The 15,879-nt window shown below is 38.6% G+C and overlaps 1 protein-coding gene across 2 annotated transcripts in view; it reads left to right on the top strand.

Moving 5' to 3' along the window:
- The window catches only part of SHB (SH2 domain containing adaptor protein B), a 251,296-nt gene that overhangs the window by 184,524 nt on the left and 50,893 nt on the right, over positions 1-15,879 (top strand). Inside the window, exon 6 of one of the 2 annotated variants that reach the window (XM_088461261.1) lies at positions 2,001-2,535. The exons of the other annotated variant lie outside the window; for it this stretch is intronic. Within the exon in view, the coding sequence (XP_088317387.1) occupies positions 2,001-2,175 (175 nt within the window). The 3' untranslated portion in view covers positions 2,176-2,535. Of the gene's footprint in view, positions 1-2,000; positions 2,536-15,879 lie in introns of those variants that run through there. 2 annotated transcript variants of the gene reach the window in all.

Here is a 15,879-nt window from a genome sequence, read left to right as displayed (position 1 = left end):
TAGGTCTGGATATTTTGTACCACAGACAATATTACTCTCTTGTCATCTGAATAACATTCTCCTACTGCATACGGAAGTTACCGTATATGGCCAGCGTGTAGGAATAGATGTTTGTAAGACACCATTTATTTCCATCAGGAGATAAATTGTATGTGTTTGTGGTTGATCTTTTGTTATTATCTTTTGTTTGGTGGCACTTTTGTTATTATGATCATTATTTATGCATATTATAGTACGCAGCACTTTACAATTGGGAGCAAACATAAGACTGCCCTGCGCACAATCTCTCTCCTTTTACAAAAAACTTAAGAATCATCTTCTCCTTATCGGTTCTCTATCGGTAACGCCTCTTATGGAGCGTACACACGGTCAGATTTGTCAGACTTGTCAGATTTGTCAGATGAACGACTGAACGATTAAACGATTTGAACGATTTTACCAAAGTTTTGAACGATTTGAACGATTGAACGATTTTTGACTGCATTAAAATGAATGGAATCGTCCAAGTCTGACTGCAAACCCATCAGATGTCAGATATCGTTATCTGACAAACGGGAACGCGCATCGTTGATCGTCCATCGTTCAGGCATGTCAGATATGAACGATTTTCCATCAGATATGAACGACTGAACGATTTTTAAATCGTTATCGTCCATATCTGAAGAAAAAATCTGATCGTGTGTATGCACCATAAGACAGTGTTTTCCAACATACCACCAACTCCTGCAAATAGAAATAGTGCATTGAAAGAGCTTTAAGACGGGAAAGCAGTCATCTAATTGTCTTTGATGACCTGTGTTCAGTAATGTGGCATTGTAAATTCTACAGTAGCATCTTATTGGAGTTTAGGTAATTTTATCTATGCAAGAACAATGCCATTATTACATTATGAAAAAGAGCATTGCTGAAATTTATTGATTTATACTGCAGGGAAAAAAAAAATAATCAAATTGAGAAATGTATACGATTTCATAAAACGTAATTTGTGTCTGCCTATGCAAGCATGTCTTTTAAAAGAACAGATTATTTTAATCATAAACTACCAGTCAGCACTTTACTATAGTTGAATTATTTAAGCAATGAGGTTCCTCAGAGGAGATTCTAAAGTTTCAGTGCAAACTACTCTGACCCCATAATCTTAGACTGCATACACACAGTCAGATTTTGTTAAACATATGAACGATAACGATTGTAAAAATCGTTCATATCGTTGACATGTGGGGCATGCATTGACCAATGATGCGCGTTCCCGCATGTCCGATGACGATACCTGACATCGACTGTGTTTACAAACGATTTCATTAATTTTAATACTGTCAGAAATCATTCATCGTTGATGAAATCGTTCATAGTTATCGTTGAACGATAACGATGATCTTACAAATCTGACCGTGTGTATGCACCATTCGTAAATAATATGGTTATGGGGTTTTCAAAGCACTTTAAGTGGATAATTCAATTTGCCCCGATAATTTACCGGGTGTGAAAACCGGTAGTAGCCTGAGGCTTTAACCCCCGGGGCTATTCAATTTGAGTCCCTTTTTCTCGCCTGGTAAATGAACTGTTAACTGGTATTAAAACACAGAATCCGGGATAAGTACCTGGAAATATTTATCATGATCACAGCACCCAAAAACAGGCTATTTATCCCAAATTTCCTTTTCGAGCCTGATCTGGCTCAAAAAAAAAATCTGTTAACTGTAGCCTGCGGTATATTACCACGGCTAATTGAATTCCCACCTAAATTTACCATCTGCCTCTTTACAAGGTTATATCCCATTGGTACAGATACCCGGTACTTCTACACAAAATGTATCCAGGAGTTACAGTTGGGTACAGTTCCTAGAGACCCAGGGTGCTGGCTATTGAATATTACACCAAGTTCTTTAATTTAATAAATGTATTAATCCTATACAACCTATAAAAAATCCCTTTTAAAACATGCAGCTAAGGCTGTCATATCTATTCTATGGAAAATAACCTCCCCTCCTTCCATTAAGGAATGGTTTCAGAGGATTGACTATTACATGGATATGGAAGATATCACTTTCTAGAGACAAACCTACTGACTTCACTGCCACCTGGTTCCCGTGGATGGAATTCAAAGAATCTTCTCTATACTCAAGTTTTATAGGACTGCACATCCCTCCTGATACCCTTACCTTGATTTTTTAAATATTTTGTCACACAATATTTACCAGATATTGTTCTATACTTTTTTCCACAATGACAAAGCATTGGAGTTCCTTCTGAATTACAATCCCCTATACTCTCTCCTTCCCTCTTTTCTGACCTCCCTTCCCCCTCCCTTACCATTTTTTATTTTTAATATTCATTTTTTTAATGCTTGTTGCTTAAAAGTGATACTATATGTTTGTACCATATTATGTCTGTATTACTCTTTTTTGGAATATTATACCAAGTGTTTTATATGTATACTAGTATGCCTGTGGCGAACATTTCACCAATTTGAACCCAGAACATACGTACAGAAAATGCTTTGCTAGATAATGGCTAGATCATATGTTAGTAAAACGGAATCGGGTAATAAAACTGGCAAAGCCATGCCCTTTGATGGTTTTTGGGGATTTTTTTTAATTGTAACATTTTGCCAATTTGTAAGTGTGATGAGATTGCCCATGGACTCTGAAACAAAGTGGACCCTTTCCAGGGGGTATTGCAAGCTGAGCCCCTATAGATGAAAATAATAATGCACTGTTACTCTGCCTCACCATCTCCCGGCCTCCCGCCAATCAGCGGCTGCCCGGCAGCTCTCATGGAAATCAGAGAAAAGCGGCGTTGCTTTCAAGGTGCAAACCCGATGCTGAATAGCTGGGAGTTGCGAGGCTGAAATCGACGTTTTGGAGAAAGGAACACCCCCTACGGCCGCAGCCTCACGTGTTGTGCCGCCCGCTCGCCCTCCCTCATTATGTAATTGTGATACATCACGCAGCCAGGCAGCCAGTCATGAGCCAAACTGGGCAGAATGTAAACAGTGTCCGCACATGGCTAGGACGCCTGCTCCATGTGAGAGCACAGACCACCAGTAGTGCGTGAGAACAGCAGCTGGCGGTGGACACCCCTATCCCGCTTCCATCGGGTCACTGTGCCGGCTCAAATTTTATACAGTGATATTCCAAATTCTATTGCTGATTGAAATCAGTCTCAAAAGAATCACAATAATATCTTAATTAGTCTTTGAGATATTCAAATTCAAAGTGCATTCCGGACAAGGGGACTAAGCAAATTATATATGTGTGTATGTATATATATATATATATATATATATATATATAAGATATAAGACCTGTATGTATTGCCTCTTGGCTGTGTATGTCCTTTTCTTTGTTTAAAACAAAAATAAATAGGCGTTTGCATAATAAAAAATTACCATCTGCCAATGTGGCTTCTAGTTCTTTGCATCTCTAATTACATTTTCATAGTAATTCATTTGATGACCAATTTGGTTTATTAGATTTTTTTTTTTCAAAAGTTCTGTAACAGAGTACAGGTTGAGACTCCCATATCCGAAATGCTCTGTCGGATATTGGGTTTTTTCGGTTTTCAGAATACCTGAGGCCGGGGTGCTGTGGGAGTCCAGGAGTGTCACGGAAGGCCCAGCAGGAGTCGCGGGGGGGTCCGGCGGGTGCTGCAGTGGGTCCAGCCTGTGCTGCTTGTGTAACAGGAGGCTGGACGTATGCTGCAGGGGGTCTGGCGGGTGTCAGAGGGATTTCCGGCAGGTGCATTGGGTCCGGCAGGTGCTTCGGGTGTCACCGGAGGTCGCTGCGAGGATGTCCGTCGGATATCGCGGGGTCCGGTGAGTGCCGTTTGCTTCGGGTGTAACAGGAGACTGCAGGGGGTCCGGCGGTTGTCACTGGAATTTCCAGCGAGTCCATTGGGTCCGGCGGGTGCTTCGGGTGTCACCGGAGGTTGCTGCAAGAATGTCCGTCGGATGTCGCGGGGGTCCGGTGAGTGACTTGGTGTCTGGAGTGTGCCGTGGGGGAGGTCCGGCATGTGGAGAAGAAGAATCATATTTTCTGGTGAGAGATTGCTTTTGAAGCCACACCCACCTTCTAGTCATTGGCTATTGACACTAGTGACGTCATGACGTCACGGCTGCCCCGAAATATTCCTGTTTTTGGAATATTTCGGTTTCTAGAATATACGGCTATGGGAGACTCAACCTGTACTCTCAAAAGTTTGTCTGGCTAGGAATCACGGCAGAAGTAATTTGGCCAGACTGCCCAAAATGTATCATCCTTTTGCCAGTTGTATATATATCAGTGAATGTTTAATTCGAAATTGTTTTAATATTTTCATCTTAAAACAGAATTAAGGTGACACAAAAACACAGATAGTTTGCACCTCTTCTTGAAGAATTTCATGGAGAATTGTTCCTTGATTGCAATCCTGTAAACAGGCACGTTTATAACAATAAGGCCAGGGATTATAACATTTCTGGTTAGATATATTTGCTTAGCAACACTTTTTAAATAATAAGCAGAATTCAAGTACAAATATATACCCAACAGTTCCCAACATAGTTCAGGTAAAAAAAAATACATGGAAACATATAGTCCCCTGCTGCAAATAATCTGACTACATATTTTTAGTATAACTGTTATTATATAATATATTTAATATAAAACTTAAAAATGTACTTCGTTGTTGCGGAGAGTGAAGCATAATTTAAAACGATCTATATCCAGTGAGTTACAATTTATTTTAACCTAACAAATAACCACAAAGATAACATTCGTGTACAAACCTAAAAATAATCTAGTTTAAAGTGTTATCAAGAGACTTCTAGGTCCCTTGCTTTCCTCCAAACCAGCTGTAATTACATGATTTAGGCTGTCATATGAGGTCTGTATATATGATTCTGTATTTTACAACAAGCTCGCCTGGAGCACTTTATTACTTTAATCACTTTAATTTTATAAGCCTTTGGGAAGTAACATTGAGCGTTTATAAGGCAGACTCTTAGCAGCTTATAGATTTTTAATGAGATACATGTCCTCTTATAGTCTAGAACTAGTTCCAATGTGATCATTACCAACAACAGTTTGCTTTCCATATGTCCTTTGTTTCCTACTCGGAAACCACACATCTTTTGTCTGAGACACAGCTATTCAGCTTGCATGTTAAACCTGACAAACCAGGAACAAGTGTGGTATTTGATAATGTACGCACTACTGTAAATTATAAGGATGTTATTATTTAATGAGGAGTTACAGTATGTGATCTTATAAAGGCAAAAGGCCACAGGCTGGGTAATGAAAACTTCAAAGGGGTGATTTATAGGATCTGTAACAATGTGCAATATACTGTAGAGTGCAATCATTCCTTATTGTACATCACAGTGATAGAGATATTATTTACAGGAGTCTACACATCCCTACTAATCTATAAAAGTGAAACATTGTATGTTTGTTGCTCAATCACGGCCAAACCTTTAAATCAACAATTCGATTAGGAATAGTTTACAGGCCAGATTAGAACATAGACTAAACTTTTTACCATACCTCCCACTCACATTTCTGTTTTTTAGGTACTGGTGTACCAACTCCAACACGCATTTGTGGCGAGGAACCGCCATGTAGAGCACATAATAGGGAGATCTGTAGTGCTGCCAGGCGTGCAGGTATTCACGCACGACTCATATTAGCTCACTTAAAATATAATGCACATTTCATTGTACGCAAACAATTAAAGACATACATATGTTTATCTGTAAACTATTTCTATGCAAAATGTCAAGTCAGTCGATTCAAACGTTTGCCCTTGATTGAGCAACAAATCTACATTTCATACAACAGGATGTAGTTTGGAAGCCGACGGTCTAAATCCCGACCGCCGGCTTCCAGACGTTCTAATCCTGGCGTGGTACTAATGACAGGCGTCTAAATCTAGACGCCTGTCATTAACCAGACGCCGGAAGACTGACACTCAGCATCCTGATCGAAGTGATGCTGGGCGTGGACAGCCGCAGGGGGGGAGGGTTAGGTTTAGGGCTCCTGGGGGGACATAGATTTAGGCATCCCCCAGGAGGTTAGGGTTAGGCTAGGGGAAGGGGGGGTTAGGTTTAGGCACTTAGAGGGGGGATTATTGTTAAGCACTTGGGGGGAGGTTAGGGTTAGGCACCCCTAAGGGAGGCTTAGGGGGGGGAATTAGGTTAGCGATACTTACCTTAGGGACGATCGGGATTTTCACCCTTGCCGGGCTGCCGCTGTCGGGATTTGAACATGCGTTCCGCGGTAATACCTACTACACCCCATACAACAGGTTTCAAGCAGTGTGCTGCTGCAGTAAATAAGTCAGGAATTTCTTACCACAGAACATCGGAATAGAGTAGCTGCATGTAGTAAAATCCAAGATGTTTGTAGGTAACAGTACTTTAAATGTCACTCAGATGTCTGCATACAAAATCCCCTTGTAATTTAATTCTAAACTCACAGACTTGCCCAGGCAACACCAGGTGCTACAGCTAGTATACAGTATTATAAAAATAACAGATTTATCATTTACATTACATTATTATTTATATTATTTTTATCTTTTTTTTTATGGCCATAAGATGAGTATAATTTATGTGATTATTTTAATATGCTAATTGGGGTGCGCGTTTCTGTTACCTGCTAGAGGAAAATGAGATATACATAGGCACCATCAGAACAGCACCATTCATGTGTCTTCCAATATTAGAAAAATCACTTACATGGCATTTTGAAGTGTTGACGATAAGCATGTACTTAAAAAAGTAGCAAGAATGTGATACGTTTAACATGTTGATTAAAATATGATCAGCAAGCTTTGAGGTTCCTGGGGACAGGCAATCTTGAAAAGGAAGCTGAAACTACAATGACTATATGTACAGTATGCACATTGTTTGTCTAGTCGTTAAGTCACATTATGGAGTATGCATACAGTACTTTATTATGTTTTGCTAAACGAGACTAGTCATCCAAATATATATTTCAAAACTAGTTGCAAAAACAAATAGAATAGCTGATTACTGTTTTGTGTGTTTTTATGTACATTATGGTCTCTTAAACATCCTACACCAAGTTAACTCTATGGGAGTTTGCAGAATAAGCAAAAGTGTAGTACAAATAAGTTTTTGTGAGTGTTGTGCAAGCGCAATAATTTCCATCATTAAGTGCATGAGGCTGCAGGTTAAAATGCCAACGTTTGTGGGTGTGCACAAGTTTTTACCATGCAATGGTAAGAGTTTGACGGATCTTGATTTTTGGATTAGGCAAAAAAATTTAAACTGGGTGTTGTACAAAATGTTGACATGTGAAATGTTGAAATTTAAATAATGTCGGCATGTGCACATTTCATGCATTTAAACCCTAAGATGAGCTGTCGACAAAACTTCAATGTCGAAATTCTGAACAGAAGTTTTTAAATGAGCTGGTAGGGATGAGAAGTCACATACAGTAAGATATTACACATTTTAGCAGTAAACAAACAGCATTTGTCCCTGCAAAGTGATACAGTTCTCCAGTGCCATAAACCCAACCTCATATCTAAACTTTTAATGGGACTATAAAAATATATTGTACTTGCCACAACTGGGCGTATCACAAAATTTACTTGAATTGAACTGTAAATGAGTCCCTAAGTGATAACTTGACATGTTTTACCATAGATGACCAGGGAAGGGGGGAATAGGGGGATATAGTTTGAGCACAGGATATAATATATTGGATATAATTAGTCAAAAGAATAATGAAAATCCACAATTATAAATATCAAACCCTAGTATAGGTGTCAAGCAAAAATATTGTAAAGTGTGGAGGTGCTCCCCATGAGAGTATAGATAAACGTAGTATGGGGGAGAAGAAGAAAACTCTTTTGTTGGGGGCACTCGAATGTAAAGGTTATAATAAGAATAATATATAAAAAATAACTTTTATTAGATATATTTTAAAATACCAAAAACAAGTCTGAGCCTGTTACTTATTGGCATTACTGTTGGAATAACAGCTATAAATTATCACAAGCAGAACACGAACATACATAGAACATAAGACAACATATAATACAATACTTATCACAATTATGTGAAGCTAAGTGAAATATTACAAATAGGTCTATAATTCTCTGTCTCATACAATATTGAGACCTATATAAAACATATACTAGTTCAATGACCTCATAATGTCGTCATAGCACAATGGCTAATCAGAATTACGGCAGAAGCATACAAGGAAATCTTCTAGAAAAGAATGTGATAATAACCATACAATATTCAATATAGGTTACGTGAGATATCACAGCACAATAACACTGAACAGTAATCAGAGAAATACAATGATAAGGGGGTCAGATGAAATAATAGCTGACCCTGCAAATATCAAAATGAATATAAGTAAATCACAGGTTGTAATGAGAGGCAGATCACACGTAGGTCGCCTGTGATGCCACCCAGGTACTAGTAGACAGTAAGGTTATAGGAAAAAGTAAAGCTACTCCTTTATGTGGAGTTTACAAAATAGCAGCTGCTGCATGCCATTGTATAACCATTGAATGGCATGTGAGCGTACTATAAAGGTACTCCCAGGGTAGGGAATAAGTACAATGAGTATCTGCTGTTGGACTGCGTTAAAAAGAAGGTCCTGGTGTAAACATTGCAGGAACCTCTAATAGGCGCACCCCAATGAGAGTACTCATAGAGACAATAGTTATCGTAATGAAATAACACAGCATAGGTTTGCGATCTGTGCTGCTGCCAGTCATATACCAAAGGTAGTGGTGAGTGGTGGGAAACCCAGATCGCATATGCAGTGATAGGAAGAAAGAGTATGAGTGTAGCTGCACTATGGCTAGTACAGGACAAGTGGAGCTCTGTTGCCCTAAAGGTATTGCAGGGTTACAAACTTGTCTCTGTTAAATAAAGCCACTCAGTGCGCTAAAGAAAGTGTAGTATGAAAAGTACCTGAGCGCTCACCTCCAGGGAGCCGGTGTGTAGTATAGAAAATCTGCCACTAGAAGAGCCTGTCAGTATGCTGCCATGACGAATCCCGCCTGTACACAGCCGGATTCGCGGGTCTGAGACGCGCGTTTCACTGTCGCTTCCTCAGTCAGATGCATGTGGACTGTGATACACAGATGATCTTTAACCTGCGTTGTGACCAATGGGAGAGCAGGTGCTGTGTGTTGCAGATGCAATACCCTTGTCAATAGGTCCAAGTGTTAACTCCCTCTATTGGTCCACAGCAACAGGAGGGGATGAGTCATAGGAGGGGGGAGTGTTTGGGTTAGATGAAGCTCATAACGATCAGGCTAACAGTCTAAGGTGGAAAACCTGACTAGTAGCTAAAGTGTCTGTCTTGCAGCAAAAATAGTTATGCAAAAATGCTAATACCAAACATACAGATATATAAATAGTAGATATAAATAAGTGTGTATAAAGTGATTAGAATAAAGAGAATGATACCAAAATATAAAAAAAAATAAAAAAAAATTAAAAATATTAAAGATAAAAATAAATATAAATATAAATAAAAATAAATATAAAGATAATAATAAAAAATAAAAAATAAAAATAATAATAATAATAATAATAATAATAACAACAATAATAATAATAATGAGAAGATAAAAAATTAATAAATATATGAATGGTGATGTGATGACAGTGATATATATATATATATATATTTGATCTAATTGGGAGTTAACTACAATAGAAAACTATTTGAAGCAAAAAATTGTTCCCCGTGGTTTGAGACCAAAGATCTTTCCCACCTTTGAACTTGCCACCAACTCTCTCAAAACTGACTGGGAAGCCTGCCTCCTCAAGTGCTCTCAAGAATTGATGAATATTCTACTCAAACACAATCTCCTTGTATTAGAAGAACTAGATAAAGAAGTTGATACCCTGGGCAAAACACTTGAACAGTGGGAAAAAGATGCTAGACTTCAAACAGCCTTTGAAAAAATTAAAGAGGATCTCAATACCTATGAAGAAACTCTGATAGAAAGAAAAAGGAATAAATTTATCAGAGACAAGAGGGATTTCTCTCAAGGCAACATATTCAAGTGGAAACACAACACTACCACTAAAGAATACAAATATCCCGCTGGTTATAGCTCCTCCGAAACAGAGTCCTCTGGTACGGAAGATCTTGTATCACCACCTCGCAGGGACACACTCACTTTTTTAGAAGAAAGCAGGAGTACGCGAGGTTTCCGTACAAAAAGAGGAGGACGAGGAGAAGTATCAAGAAGGGGAAGAGACCCAAGGACTTGGGACTCTCCCATACCCCAGAGAACATCGTCCAGAATCCGCAACAAGAATTAGAGGTGACATCCAATTTGAAGGTTATCAATCTGTCACCTAGGTGCCTTACGACTACTGAGATGGAGGTACTAAGTAAGGGACTGTCGTTCTCTCCCAGCAAAACATTTAACAGATTTACATGGGAAAAGGACTTGCGTCTCTTCGGACGCAAATTACTTTTAAAAAATTTTTTTTCAAATAAAGACAAAAGTGATTTGACGGTTATTGATACACAAACTCAAGGGCTATTTTCTGGAGATACTCTCCCACCCTTTCATACAGAGGAAGAAGTACAAGCTTTGATAGACTTAGAGGAACTTATGGAAGTAAATGAATCTACCAATAGCCCTCCAGAAGTGTTATCTACACGCAGAAACATCTGTAAAAAGAAGAGCACGTTCACACCATCAGAGATGATATGTCCTGAAGTTAAGATCTTTTTGGACCTAATCTCCCGCGACATGGACAAAGCACACAGTAACAAAGATACCTCTCATTCGAGCGACAATCTTAATCAGGATGAAAGACAAGCACTTAAGGTGATAAATCAAGGGGACGATGTAATTATCAAACCCTCAGATAAAGGGGGTAACATAGTACTTTGGCCAAAGGATATGTATTTAAAGGAAGCATATAGGCAATTATATGATAAAACCTGCTATAAACAAATGATTTTCAATCCCACAGAACTATATAATTTACTATATCATAAACTTGTCAATGATGTTTTCACAAAAGGCGTCATTACCAAACAAGAACACGCCTTTTTAGTTGTGGACAAACCTAAAACACCCACTTTTTACATGCTACCCAAAGTGCATAAAAACATTCACAACCCTCCAGGACGACCAATTTTCTCGGGAATTGGGGGACTATCTGAACAAGCCAGTATCTTTTTAGACCAACACTTACGACATAATGTCGATACCTTACCATCCTATGTCCAAGATACTAGGGATGTCCTCCCAATTATTGGTCACTTTAGATGTGGAATCTTTGTACACGAGTATCCAACATGACATCGGCATCTCAGCAATTCGATATTTCCTACAGATGGAGGGGATGGACGAGTTTAAAGAGTTCTTACTGGATTTATTGGAGTTCATCCTTTACAAAAATTTCTTTACATTTGATGACCAATTCTTCCTCCAAATCCGAGGAACGGCGATGGGTGCAGCATGTGCACCGACATATGCCAACCTGTTCCTCGGTTGGTGGGAGAGGGAAATTGTCTTCAAAGAGTCGAATGAACGATTTACCAGCCATATAACCACCTGGCTAAGATATATTGATGATATCTTTATGATATGGCAGGGAGATGTGAACGACCTACTTACCTTTATCCAGGAGTTGAACAAAAACTCAATAAATTTGAAACTTACATATACCTTTAGCAGAGATAATGCCACCTTTCTTGATCTTCACCTCTTTACTAATGAGAATGGATACCTACAAACAGAACTATTCAGAAAAGAAACAGCTACGAATAGTCTTCTTCATTGCAGTAGTGCTCACTTTCCGCCTACTATCAAAAACTTACCTAAGGGTGAGTTTCTGAGACTCAGAAGAAATTGCACAACTGATGAGACCTTTCTGCGCAAAAGTCAAGATCTTTCTGAACGCCTCCTAAGCAGAGGTTATAGTAGGAAAATGATTAAGAGTGCCCAATACCAGGCTCTCAAAACGGATAGACAGACCCTGATCTTCTCCAACAACAAATCTAGTGAAACAAAAAACCAAGTACGTTTCATTACAAATTACTGTAATGAGTGGCGAGAATTGCAGGAAATCGTCACACGACATTGGCATGTCTTACTCATGGATGATGATCTGAGAAATTCTCTGGAGAGTAAACCCACCTTTAGCTGGCGAAGATCCCCAAATCTCAGGGATAGACTGGTAAAGAGCCATTTTGTAGGAAATCCCAGAAGGCAGATGAAATTAAAAGGTACTTACCCATGTGGTAAGTGTAAAGCCTGTGGCTATATCACCAAAAAAGATAACGTTATCGATAGATATGGCCAGACTATCATGCTAACACAATTTATCAACTGTGATGCTATGGGGGTTATATACTGCTTGGAGTGCAGTTGCAACCTTCGGTACATAGGCATGACAAGTCGCATCTTTAAACAGAGAATCTTAGAACACGTGGGGAATATCAAAAATGCAAGAAGCGACCTCACTAAAATGAAGAAACTGACATCTGTCGCCAGACACTTCTTAAAATACCACAATGGAACAACACAAGATCTGAAAGCCTTTGGGCTAGAACATATTAGATTGGGCATAAGAGGTGGCAACCTGACAAAAATATTACTACAGAGGGAAAGCAACTGGACCTTTAGACTCAATACTGTGAGCCCTAATGGACTCAATGAAATGATCAACTACAGTATCTTTCTCTGAGAGGTCTTTTTTCATTAAAACTTATGTCATGTCTGACTAATTTTTATATGCAAGCAGCAATGGACGATCATTGGAAGCTTAACTCCAACACAGACATCATTTTAGTATTTTAGTGACCAATTCTTAAACTTGATATTTCACATATTTCTTAATATATATTTTTTTACACTTTTTTCTCTCCCACCATCTCCACATACACTTATTCTCTATGTATAAATACATATCTCAGCATTATTATTGAATACTCATTACCCCACACTGTTTTCATTTGTCTTCTCATTTGTTTATCTTAGCCATGTTCTCATCACTTTGATGTTTCATCAATTTTATAACCTTAATTCCTGATCACTATACATCCAACATATCCTTTTGGTATTTACCTTATACTTCATGTCAACTTATGTCAAGGTATTTCTGCACACAATCTGTATTCACATTTGTATACACTTTTCTAGAATATATCACTGTCATCACATCACCATTCATATTCATATATTTATTAATTTTTTATTATCTTCTCATTATTATTATTATTGTTGTTATTATTATTATTATTAATTTTTTTATTTTTTTTTTTATTATTATCTTTATTTATTTTTATTTATTTTTATTTTTATCTTTAATATTTTTAATTTTTTTTTTTTTTTGGTATCATTCTCTTTATTCTAATCACTTTATACACACTTATTTATATCTACTATTTATATATCTGTATGTTTGGTATTAGCATTTTTGCATAACTATTTTTGCTGCAAGACAGACACTTCAGCTACTAGTCAGGTTTTCCACCTTAGCCTGTTAGCCTGATCGTTATGAGCTTCATCTAACCCAAACACTCCCCCCTCCTATGACTCACTCCCTCCTGTTGCTGTGGACCAATAGAGGGAGTTAACACTTGGACCTATTGACAAGGGTATTGCATCTGCAACACACAGCAGCTGCTCTCCCATTGGTCATAACGCAGGTTAAAGATCACCTGTGTATCACAGTCCACATGCATCTGACTGAGGAAGTGACATTTTCTTTATTCTAATCACTTTATACACACTTATTTATATCTACTATTTATATATCTGTATGTTTGGTATTGGCATTTTTGCATAACTATTTTTGCTGCAAGACAGACACTTTAGCTACTAGTCAGGTTTTCCACCTTAGCCTGTTAGCCTGATCGTTATGAGCTTCATCTAACCCAAACACTCCCCCCTCCTATGACTCATTCCCTCCTGTTGCTGTGGACCAATAGAGGGAGTTAACACTTGGACCTATTGACAAGGGTATTGCATCTGCAACACACAGCACCTGCTCTCCCATTGGTCACAACGCAGGTTAAAGATCATCTGTGTATCACAGTCCACATGCATCTGACTGAGGAAGCGACAGTGAAACGCGCGTCTCAGACCCGCGAATCCGGCTGTGTACAGGCGGGATTCGTCATGGCAGCATACTGACAGGCTCTTCTAGTGGCAGATTTTCTATACTACACACCGGCTCCCTGGAGGTGAGCGCTCAGGTACTTTTCATACTACACTTTCTTTAGCGCACTGAGTGGCTTTATTTAACAGAGACAAGTTTGTGACCCTGCAATACCTTTAGGGCAACAGAGCTCCACTTGTCCTGTACTAGCCATAGTGCAGCTACACTCATACTCTTTCTTCCTATCACTGCATATGCGATCTGGGTTTCCCACCACTCACCACTACCTTTGGTATATGACTGGCAGCAGCACAGATCGCAAACCTATGCTGTGTTATTTCATTACGATAACTATTGTCTCTATGAGTACTCTCATTGGGGTGCGCCTATTAGAGGTTCCTGCAATGTTTACACCAGGACCTTCTTTTTAACGCAGTCCAACAGCAGATACTCATTGTACTTATTCCCTACCCTGGGAGTACCTTTATAGTACGCTCACATGCCATTCAATGGTTATACAATGGCATGCAGCAGCTGCTATTTTGTAAACTCCACATAAAGGAGTAGCTTTACTTTTTCCTATAACCTTACTGTCTACAAGTACCTGGGTGGCATCACAGGCGACCTACGTGTGATCTGCCTCTCATTACAACCTGTGATTTACTTATATTCATTTTGATATTTGCAGGGTCAGCTATTATTTCATCTGACCCCCTTATCATTGTATTTCTCTGATTACTGTTCAGTGTTATTGTGCTGTGATATCTCACGTAACCTATATTGAATATTGTATGGTTATTATCACATTCTTTTCTAGAAGATTTCCTTGTATGCTTCTGCCGTAATTCTGATTAGCCATTGTGCTATGACGACATTATGAGGTCATTGAACTAGTATATGTTTTATATAGGTCTCAATATTGTATGAGACAGAGAATTATAGACCTATTTGTAATATTTCACTTAGCTTCACATAATTGTGATAAGTATTGTATTATATGTTGTCTTATGTTCTATGTATGTTCGTGTTCTGCTTGTGATAATTTATAGCTGTTATTCCAACAGTAATGCCAATAAGTAACAGGCTCAGACTTGTTTTTGGTATTTTAAAATATATCTAATAAAAGTTATTTTTTATATATTATTCTTATTATAACCTTTACATTCGAGTGCCCCCAACAAGAGAGTTTTCTTCTTCTCCCCCATACTATGTTTTACCATAGGTAGGATTGTGCATAGAAATAATGGAGCACTCTTTCCCAGTATCTTACATGACCCCCTCTAACTATCTCCCATCCACAGACCACTTTCTCTTGAAGCCACACCCCTTTCAAACAATTAGGACAGTTTAAAGTCTGTTTTATTGCTGTCTACAAGATGAGTATATTATTGTTAAAGCACTGACTGAATAGGAAATTGAAAACATCTACTGAATAATGTATTTAAAATAGAATAGTAAATGGTCTGGTCACGGGCGCAACTACCATAGGTGCAAGGGGGTGAAGCTGCTATGGGGCCCAGAGCTCAGGGTGACCATCTTCCTTGTCAAAGTCACAGGTGTTATATACATTTTTCACCATTGGGTGGTACATAGGGGCCCTTACACACTTTTGCTATGGGGCCTTCAAATTAGGGATGTGCAGGCTCGGATAGGTTCGAGTTTGCACGCCGAGTTCGGATTTTTCCCTCCAAAAAACCGGAACTCAGAAAGAGGCAAAACGTCATCTTGCATGGACAAACATCATCATTCCTGGACAAAGTACA

This window comes from Taudactylus pleione, unplaced genomic scaffold (genome assembly GCF_031769625.1).
Source record: "Taudactylus pleione unplaced genomic scaffold, aTauple2 ptg001032l, whole genome shotgun sequence".
NCBI classification, from domain to species: domain Eukaryota; kingdom Metazoa; phylum Chordata; class Amphibia; order Anura; family Myobatrachidae; genus Taudactylus; species Taudactylus pleione.
This window is presented reverse-complemented; position numbering and strand designations above follow the sequence as displayed.